At 46.8% G+C, this 10,933-nt stretch overlaps 1 protein-coding gene across 1 annotated transcript in view; it reads right to left on the bottom strand.

Moving 5' to 3' along the window:
• HDHD2 (haloacid dehalogenase like hydrolase domain containing 2) overlaps positions 1-7,361 on the bottom strand; it is a 32,759-nt gene extending 25,398 nt beyond the window's left edge. The window contains exons 1-2 of the mRNA XM_058677018.1: positions 7,251-7,361; positions 1,383-1,493 (exon numbers count right to left, since the gene is read on the bottom strand). Of these exons, the coding sequence (XP_058533001.1) occupies positions 1,383-1,483 (101 nt within the window). The 5' untranslated portion in view covers positions 1,484-1,493; positions 7,251-7,361. The remainder of the gene's footprint in view (positions 1-1,382; positions 1,494-7,250) is intronic.
• Between the last annotated feature and the right edge of the window lie 3,572 nt (positions 7,362-10,933).

Raw genomic sequence — 10,933 nt, 5'->3', positions numbered from 1 at the left:
CTATTATCCTAAAAAATAAGTGTAAGTTATGTATGAAGTAACCACATCATTTTTAATGAATTTTATTTTACTAGTCCCTCAACTTCCCTTAGTCTGTTTCTACAGAAACCCAAACAGGCCATGCCATGCCTGTAGAGATGTCCCTGGAATGGAGCTGCCAGAGCCAGGAACAGCCCACGTGTCCGCTGCTCCACCTCCGGGTCAGCAAGCTGCAGTTTACATAGAGAGTTAGAGCTATTGTTTAGCAGTAGGAGCAACGATTTTTGCTCCAGAGCACAGATCATTTCCCTTTACAGCAGAAAAGGCCCTGCCCACAGCAAATACCCATCTCTGGCCCCGGAAACCCTCACTTGGACAGAGACATGTCAAGGCTTCGAGAGAAAGTTCAAGAGCCTAACCGAGGTTCTTTGGCTTTGAAAACGTCATCCACCATCTCTCCACCTATAAAAGAAATGTAACTAAAACATCTAACAGATCTACAAGTCAATTTCCATTTCTGATTCCCCCCATGGGGAGTAAGCTCCTCCAGAGCTTTTTTCCCTAATATCTGACATTGTGACATTTTCTAACAGCACATAACAAACATTTTCAAGTAGGGAAACGGCTCATTTGAGGAGCGAACCAGCACACAGAAGCTCTCTGTTTCTCCTTCTTTTTGTAACTCTGCATTTCCAATAAAAACAAATAAATCCTAAAAAAAAAAAAAGTTGGAAAATGGCTAAACCCCATAGACTATGGACTGTTTATTTTAGAAACCTCTAACGTAGTGTGGGATGAGGATGCTTAACACTGGCTATTGGCTTTTAGCAAGACACTCATAAGCAAATGCCCACGTTCATTTTCACATGCGTTTGCTCTGCATCCCCAGTTTGTACCCAGACAACTAGTCTCTGAAAACACTTAGTTCATAGAAACAACTATGACACTTCAGGGCCTTTAATTAAACTTCAGCTGAACAGCGGCACACTCCGTGGCAGACCTTACGGGCAGCAGGGGTCGGAGGGAGCGGGAATAGTGTGCGTTGCCGTATCCTGTGATTTCAGGATTCCTTTAGGATTTTTATAATGCTACTTATTTCTTATTTTAGAATCTTGAATTTTTGTTCCCAAATTACTTAGAAAAAGACACAGGGAGACAGAGAGAGTGAGAGAGAGGGAGAACAAAAAACCTACAGAGGAAAAGGCCAAACCTAACAAAGGCTTGGTGAACAGTGTTTGGCGGGTATCATAACACATCCATCTTCAAGCTAAAGCTAAGGCAGCTCCTGTGTATATGGTGAGCTGGTAAAATGCCATCTCAAGGCCATCCGCTCAGCTAATGATCTGCCTTGGCAAACAGAATTTGCAAACATATTTGTCAGCTGAACCTGGAGGAGAACTTGCCTTTTAAGAGCTTCCTGGGCGCCTGGCACAGCTGCATCTTCAATGTGAAGTGTGCCATTGAGATCCACCAAAACGGCTTTTAATGCACGGCGCGCTGCCATCCTTCATTCCCTAGGAGAGAGCAAATGAAATTAAAAATACAGTTTAGAAAACAATGGACAATTAAAAACTGGTGAGCCTCTAAAAGTATCATTCATATCCAGAAAGATACTGCTTGATTCCAATCTGTTTCTCTTTTGTACAGAAAAAAAAATGCTTTTAAAAATCCAAAATTTGATGCATAAAACTTATGATACTTGGGTGTTTTTTTTTTTTTATTTCAATCTTGAACTGAAATTGCAGAAGAAAAAGAACTCTTTGGTAAATAATTCATTTATTTTAAATTTCCTGATATTTATGTGTTGGAAAGGCAGAGACACAGAGAGAGCTTCCACCAGCTGTTTCACTTTCTAAACGCTCTCAACAGCCAGGGCCAGGTCAGGCCAACCCAAGAGCCATGAACTCCAAGTGGGTCTCCTATCTGGCACTTGGCTATCACTTGCTGACTCCCAAGCTGGACATTAGCAGGTAGCTGGAACCCGCAGGGTCAGGACTCAAACCAGCACTTTGAATTTAGAGCACGATGCCTCAAGGAGCATCTTAATCACCGCACCAACGCCTACCTGTTTTAATTATGATGTGTGGGTGAATGGGGGCACTAAAAATCATTTGCAGAATCTTCAACTTGGCCTCCATACAATGAAATCGTTCTAATTGCCCACTTGCTGTGCTATGTCCTGAAATGGCCAAGGAGTTGGCAGTATTGACAAATCCTTGAGATGCCAAGTTACAAGACAATTTTAAAGGCAGAAAATTACCTTACAATGTTCAACTTTCCTTTTGCACATTTTCCTTTAAATAATTTCTATTATTAGTTACATCTCACATAGGATATAAGACCAAGACAAACAAGGGAAGCTAAAGAGGAGGGTGTGGGACTTCATTTTTTAGATTAGTAAATCTATTCGTTCATTCAAATCTTCTTTCCATTGGTTGTCTTTATAATAATGTCAGACATACAAAAAAAGGTAATACAACCCCCTTACCCATCATTCACCTCAAAAACATCAGACACAGTGGAGCCTTCTCTACAGCCTCATCCGATTCTCCTTCCTCTCCCAGTTTGGGGCAGGAGTGGGGAGCAGGAGACAATGTAGAACTAAGTTTCCTACTCCCTGCCGGTTCATTCCTCACATGGACACGGCTGTAATGACAAGCCAGGTCTCCCTCATAGGTGGCCAGAACTCAGTTTACTCAGGCCATGACCTGCTCCCTCCCAGTCTCCAGTAGCAGGAAGGTGGACTGTAGCCAGAGCCAAGATTGATCTCAGACACACTGACCCAGGACATGGGATCCTGATTCTAACTAGAGGCTTACCTGCTAGGTCAAATGTTTGTCCTACCCACCCAACTTATGATATATTCAAAGTTTTGTACTAATGATACCATGAATATGTATAACTTGTCCTCTTATTCCATATTACATTTGTGACACAAATCCATGTTAACACCAAAAGCCTTATTTTTCACTCCTGTATGGTATTCTATTGTATACACATGTAATGATGTATCTGTCCTGCTAACCATGAACATGTAGGTAGTGTTACATAGTCCATGAACAGAGTGCTTCTGGAACATCCTTGTATGTCTCTGAGGATAGGTGTGAGCACATCTCTCTGGAGACTTGTAGGATCTGAGGTGGTGTGCTCACTCCTCTTCACCCTTGCAGGACACTCTCAGGCTGCCCTGGACATTTGTATCCCTCCAGCCCCTGGACAAATGTTCAGTGAGTGCTTACTCTGTGCCAGGGCCCGAGGAAGCAGCAGAGGAAAAGGGTTAGAGCTGTGCTGGGAGGAATCCTGGAGACATCAACAGGCTATTCATACCATCTGTGGAGAGAGGAACTGTGGGAAGATCCTCAGGAGGGGAGTGGGGGGGAGGGGGTGTCAACGGCATCTTAGTTTTGGACAGATGGTGAATGGAAAGACTGCTCCCTCCTGACAATTTTCACCTGAGGTGGAATGGAGATGGCTCAAGACAGGCAGCTGGCAGGTCCTAGTGCTGCCTCAATTTCATTTTGAGACTGCGGTCAAGCTTATTTGTGGGCCCATGTTTGTCTTCAATATGTGGCCCAAGCAGGCAGGATGAAGCCTCAATCTCTGTCACCCAGACAGGTGTTCTGGGCTGAAAGGATCACGGTGGCACATCAGCTTCCAGAACCTTGATTTCTCCTTCACTCATGAGCTTGTTCATCTCACTAGGCCTGCCTTCCACAGCTGCCAGGGAGACTAGACTACCCAGTGTACTAGGAAACATTACTCTCCATTAGGCACAGTCCTGTCAGGCAGCAGAGAGATGGTGAAGATGACCCGTGAATTCCCCCTCAGCTTTGGGTTCCTAGCTCATTTCACCTATCATTTCTGCTGAGTGTCTTCCCCAGACCCTGCACGCATCCCATGTCAGCTCCCTCCACACACAGGGCAGACACACAAAACACAGACAGAGCCAGAGTGAGGCCTAGATCTGAAACATGTGCTTCAGAGCTGCTGGCAAATACTGGCCACTGATCCACCTGCACGGTGGGCATGTCCTGGGCGTTTCAGAGAGACGTGTATTTCTGCAGGAGAACATGGCCAGGTTGGGAAGCATAGAAACAATACTCCAACTGGATCCAAGGAACCCATCAGCCTGGAAGTCCCCAGGCCTCTTGCAGGCAGCTCCCTTTCCATGCTCCCCGAACCTGAGCACAGGATCCCCCTCAACAAGCTGAAACTTACGGCCCAAGCCGGAGTGATGCAGATGGTATACTAAGTGGTGTCAGGTGGTGAGAGTCAGGCAGGTCCAAGACTCAGGGTCAGCTAAGTGACCTTGGTTAATCACCCTAAGCTTCCATTTCCCTGCCTGTAAAAAGCGACAAGTAAATATCAAGCAGGGCTGAGGTTCACTGAGTTACAAGAAGGCCTAGCAATCAACAGCACACACCTAAAAGTTACTAATAGAAGAAAGAGGAATATTCCAATGAAGGAAGAATATTCAAGCTGGAAAATCAACATTTAGTTTTTGACCACCAATTAGTAAGCAAATCAAGCAGGAGTCATGATTGAATCCTAAACAACTGGTGAAAAATTACTCAGGAACAAACAGTCTACTCTGACTGAAAGAATCGCCCAGATTATGACCAGCGATTACAAAAAAAGATTGCTTTACAGTGGAGAAACCTGCTACCTTAACCAAGTGGTCAAGTTAACACTACTGACAGTGCTGTCAACACCAGCATTAACTACCTACCCGACAGGGGAAACAGCTTGTCAGTCAAAACACCAGACTGCTCCTCCGGCCTCAGCATGTGGCTCTCGGGTGTGTCACAGTTTCAAACTTCTTTAACTTAAAATTCACTCACTGCACAAGACAGGCAAAACAAAGACAAAGCATTCTCTTTCTGTATGCACAGGAGCCTAAAACTGCCTCTCTCACAAGGTCACTTTTATGAGACATGATAAAAATGTTCACTTTCAAGGTGATGAAAGAACAAAATAATCAAAAGGCTGGAAAAAATGCTAATACTAAGAATCGTGAGGTCTGAAGCCAAACATCCAGCTAAAGTGAGGGACTGTCAAGATAAATACTGAGGCATAATGTGATCACAAGATTCACGTGGGGGGCTGTAGTCTAGTTCCCATCAGCTCCACAGGACATCCCTTTCAACTCGAATACGTCCTTTTGGAACACTGAATGATGAGAGTAACCGAGGCCCCTGGAAGAGCAAAACTGAGATGTCCCACTCAATCCTCAAACATTTCAGTGGGTCCACTCCAATCACCCTCCGATTACACAAGTTACCTGAACTACAAGATAGCATGTGATCAAGTAGTCATCCCTTGGTACCCCAGGCATTCCAGAAACCCCTCTACTGCAGATACTAAAACCCACAAATTCTCAGGTTCCCTAAACAAAGTGGCACAGCATTCACTTACAATCCATGCACCCCCCACATACTTTACATCATCTCTAGAGTACACGTAACAATGAATACAATTTAGTGCTATTTAGCCACTGCGGTTCCACACTATGGAGGGAATGACAAAAGGAGTCGCTGTCTCTGCGGATACAGAGCCACAGATATGGAGGCTAACGGTAAATTGTAAAATGCCAGCACTACCCTCAAAAGAGAAAGATTACACAGGTGGTCCACAATTCACCATTCCCCTGGCTGAGTAAGTTGCAAGGGACATCTCTCCAACGAGCCATAAAGGAACTGACAGTGGTGCATGTTCAATGCCAAGAAAAGCAAATTCTGCCTCATTCCAAGGAATTACTCCAGATACTCCTGAGAACCTCTGCTCTGATGCCTCAGCGTGTCTCAACCCAGCAGGTCTTTGCACCCTCAAAGCTGCTCTCCTCCTGTTATCTTCATGAAGGAAGGAGCGGCAGCATCAACAATCCAATGCCTCTTTCAGTCTCCACCCCCTCACTCCGGCGCCATCATCTCTCCTCCAGTTTGAATCACACCGCGTATCTCCACCCTGCTTTGCATCTCTTTCTCACAGCCCCAAAGTCCCGTCTGTGACTGCATGAGTGCAGGAGCTAAGGACAGGGTCGAAGGAGTTGGGCCTGACTTGGGTGTGAAGCCTGCAGGACTCACAAGCTGCATGAAACTGGGCAATTTTCTTAACTTCTCACTCTCCACTGCTGAGGTAGAAACAATCACATACAATTCTAATGGCTGATAAGCAGGTTAAAGAAAGCCGGGGTCACCTCAGACCCCAACACTCTACAGGGGCACCAGTTCTGCAGTCCTAGCCGCTCCACTTTCAATCCAGTTCCCTGCTAAAGGGCCTGGGAAGCCAGCAGAAAATGTCCTAACTTCTTGGGGCTACTGGTTGCCACCTCCTTCAGCCCTGGCCAGGGAAGCCTTTTGCGAAGTGAACCTACATGTGGACAGTCTTTTTTTCTCTGTCTTTCCCTTTCAAATAAAATAAATCTTTAAAAATATCTATGATGTAAAGTCCCTAACTATTAGCATAAGTTAAGCATCTGAGAAAACATCCATATAAACACATACGGTGACAGAGAACTCAAAACTGCAAAAATACTTGATTAAATGAGAGTTCAATAAAAATTTTGTCTTGGGAAGCTGAGACTCCAGATTAGGCCAGGCTAGGAGCACTAAGCCCACTTAAGAATACAGTTCCTGTCCTTCCCTGGGCGCTTTCCTACAGGGTTCCAGACTTTTCTAGAACTCTTCCTTATTCAATAAACGGTATCATTCAGCGACTCCCCGCTGTTCACCCGACAAAGCCATGATGTACAGAGCAGAGGTTTATCTCTATAACTCCTGACTGGCGAGTGTCAGGGCACTCAGGGAGTCCCCACCAGGAGACTTTGATCCCCAAAACCCACCACCCGGTGGTCCCTTCTATGGCTCTCCTCTCCCCAGCCGCCTTCTGCAGGGTCTGGGCTCAGATTCCTTAGACCCTGCAGGGTCTTCCCGGCTCCAGGGCCTCCTCTCCCCGGGCTGGGCCTGGGGTCGTGCCCGGGACACTTGCGGCTCTATACAGCTGGAGGACGGACCCCCGGCCGAGGCCGCGGCAGAGCCGCCCGGGAGCCCCACGCCCCTCGGCGGCCGCTTCGCCCCGCTCCACGCATGCGCAGCGGCCGCCGCCGAGCCGACACCGAGCCGGGCGGCGGGGCGTGCCCCGGACCCTGCTCCCCGAGCGCGGGACGGCCCAGGGACATCACCGCTACGTCCTTGAGCCCCCGGAGGGGCGAACGACCGACCACCCGCCCTCTCTGCCGCCTCCTCCTCTTCCGTCCCAGAGCGGCTCCTCACCCCGAACCGCACGCCGTCCTCAGGGAATGCCCGCGCAGCCGCCGAGAGCGCCCCGCAGCCGCCAGTCGGACGCCGGACGTGGGCCCGGGCCCCGGAAGTCCCGCCCGCCGCGAGCTGGTCCCGCGTCGCTCCAGGCGCGTGAAGAACTCCAGGATGTCTTGGCTGAACAGCGGTTTTCCCTCGCACACAGTGCCGCTGAACACCCAAGAGTTACCTAGCTCTGCCTCTGCCCTCCCTCACCCCGCTTCATGTCCATTTCCGAGGGGCATCTCAGGGGGTCACCTTGAGTCACCCAGTCTCCCAAGTCATTTCTTCCATAGTTCCTGGAAACTCATCTGGCACTTAAGTAACATTACCTGGAACAGCGGCATTTTCTCACCTCAAGCTCTTTTAAACCTTGGACTGTGGAGCTTTCCCACTGCACCTCCTGTACCACAGGCCTGGCCTGTGGGATCTTGGCTCAGGGAGCCACCTCCCTGCACACACGTTAAGAGTCCCCCCTTGAAACTCCCCCCCAGCTGTCTCTTGATCCAAATAACATTCATAGGTTATACTTGGGCACCATGGAAATGATCAACCGAGCAATTTTCAGAAGCAATTCTGTTGTGGGGTGGCTGGGTGCAGTGTCTTGTCTCCCACAGAAGGAATTCCAGGATGAAATGTAGATAAGGGTTGATTGATTTATTATATAAATAAAATTTCCCTATAAAGTGAAGTACAACCGAAAGAGTACAGGCATAATCAAGAAGACTTCCCCTCAAAATCTGAGGACATCCATTATATGATCCAGAGGCAGGGGAAGTAATGTCTGGGCAGGATTTTATTGAATATTCATGGAGAGGAGTAAAGTTTGTGGTAGGGGATTTGAGGACTGCTCAATTCCTGTCCTTTTCTGGAAAGCTCGGCAGTGTCCTGGCATCAAGACGGCACCTGATGGGAGCAGGCGTGTCAACCATGATAAGGGTATTATAATGACCTTGTAATGATGATGGAGCTGCTGTCAGCCATGTTGGTTATTTTGGGCTGGCCTCGGTTTCCAGCCAAAGCTGTGGATTTACACTGCAGGGACAGGTGGGTGGGGTGGGGTTGTGAGGTGGCAACCTCAGATCCTGGCTAGCTCCCTTCTTGTCTGCATCAGTTCAACAACAAACATAGGTGTAACTGATTTACATAGAGAACCCCAGGGCCATATTCCTGTTTTGTCCTTGACTGGGGACCCATAGCCAACAACTCTTTGTCCAGTGCTGTAGTCAGCCATTTGTGAGCCTTCACCTCTGGAGTTGACGCTGATTTTTGTCTTTTCCCATAAGCGTTAGTTTTCTGAGTGCCCAGTGGATAGAAGGAAATAGAACACATTCCTGGTTTCCCCTTTCAAACCAGTTGAATCTTTCAGATTAAGATATCACTAAGAGATTTTAAGTAAGTGGGTAGCATAAGACATGTATTTTTCCAAGTACTTATCTTGTCTGTAATACAGCGAATGGATTGAAGAGGAACCAAAATGGATGAAAACAGGATATTAAATTAAGGGTAAGGGAAAAGGCGGCCTTGGGATACTCTATAGGTTCCAAGCTTGGGCGATTGATGTAACTGGTGGGGTCATTCACTGTTGTGTAATGGTACAGCTTCAGTGGCTTATTCCTCATTAAAATACTGACTCATCCAGTGGCTTGCCTTGTCACAGGGCAAGACTTGTAAGAAGGAATGGGAAGAGATGGGACACGCTGGCACACATGACCAGAATGGGTACAAGGCAGCAAGGCTATGTCGCAGCACCTACTGGCAAGTGCTGGGGCCGGACGCCAGTTATATCAGGCTGGACCACAAAGCCTGCTGCCAAGAGCAAGATCCAAGGCTGAGCGTGGACTGGCTATAAGGGAACTATGCTCACTCTCCTGCTAGTCTGCAGCTTCCACTGGTGAGTACGAGAGCCAGGGCTAGGGGGCAGGCCAGGCTGGACAAGGTGGCAGTACTTGCTGGCATACATGTGGGCCAGGTCTGGGGGCGAGTCAGGCTGTAGCACCCATTGGTGTGTATGAGAGCTGAATGGGATGTGAGCTAGGCTGGGTTATCTTGGACGTTAATATGTTTGGCTATCATCCACTATGTCCCAGGTCCTTGCCCAGAACTGTTTCACAATATTTGACATCTAATGACCAATCAGGGACCCCATGAAACTTTTAGGGAAAAAAATTCAATTAGTATCAAAAATCTGTGGTAATAACTTTAAAATAAGTCAGCAAGAAAGTGATTCATTTCAGAAGCGTTTTATTGTAGTGAACATCTCTTACATCTACAATGGAAGATTAGTGAGCTGAGAAAGATATGCAAATCATCTGGACCAGACTCCTTTCTCTTCTGAAAGTTACTGACCAACTTTACAGTTGAGTCAACGAAAGACCTCTGAATTTGATTTGCCTTAAGTCACATGGTAAAGGATATTTGGAGTCCAAAATGATTACAGTTAATCCTGAGAACAGATGATGAAGGGTATGAGCAGGCAAGTAGGCAGTTAAAATTATTGTTCACTAAAATAAGATACCGTAGGTATAGGTATTTGGTATAGCATGTGGGATGTCGCTTACGATATCTGCAACTTGTACCAGAGTGCTGGCTTCCAGTCCTAGCTCCATTTCCAATTCCAGCTTCTGGCTGGAGTGCACTCTGGGAAAGAGCAGTGATAGCTCAAGTAGTTGTAGCTTAGTTACTCAGGTGGGATACCTGGACTGCATTCCAGGATTCCATTTGGCCTGGGTCAGCCCCAGCCATTGTAGGCGTTTGGGGGAAAAGAACCAGAAAATAGGAGCCCTATCCCTCTGGCTTTCAAATAAATAAAAACTGCAAAACATTTGAAAAATGAGATACTGTAGTTATTGAATCCTAACTGCATTGGGGAATCTTGGGTCCACAAGAAAAAGCTCAGACTACCTCTGACCACATTATAAGTAGCCTCTAGAGATGTAAACCTGCTGTATAGTGCTTCGGTTTATTCACAACTGCTTTACAACAGAAACTATGGTCCTGCCTTACTGTGCCTGCGTCGAAGTGGACTGAAGGCTTGGACATATCTCAACACTAGATAACATGACGGTTTATGTTATGTTTTAGGTGAAAAATGGCATCAGACCAAGATCTCTTAAATTTTTTTCTATGATTTAGACTTACAGCATATGGAGAAATAGGAATGCCTCAATTAAACTACTTCTTTTCAATCTGTTTAAAGGTTCAAACTCCAACTCTTTCATCCTCTAGTTGAAAACCCAAAAGAACACTACCTCTAAGTACCACATGTGCTAGTTACTGCTATGAGCCAAGTAACCAATTAAGAATATATGGTACTGCAAGTCCAACTGTCCAAAAATCTTCCATTTCTAACCCCGCAGAGCCAACAGGTATTCCATACTTGATTCATAGTTTTAGAAGTAACAAATTATAGACTAAAAGTTACAAATATGGGCCCAGCGCAGTGGCCCAGCAACTGAAGTCCTCACCTTTAACACGCCAGGTTCCCATATGGGCGCCGGTTCTAATCCCAGCAGCTACACTTCTGATCCAGCTCCCTGCTTGTGGCCTAGGAAAGCAGTCGAGGATGGCCCAAAGCCTTGGGACCCTGCAGCTGTGTGGGGGACCTGGAGGCGGTTCCTGGCTCCTGGCTTCGGATTGGCACAGCACCAACTGTTGCG

Source organism: Ochotona princeps, chromosome 18 (assembly GCF_030435755.1).
Source record: "Ochotona princeps isolate mOchPri1 chromosome 18, mOchPri1.hap1, whole genome shotgun sequence".
Taxonomy (NCBI): domain Eukaryota; kingdom Metazoa; phylum Chordata; class Mammalia; order Lagomorpha; family Ochotonidae; genus Ochotona; species Ochotona princeps.
The sequence above is the reverse complement of the archived record's forward strand: the minus strand, read 5'-3'. Positions and strand labels throughout refer to the sequence as shown.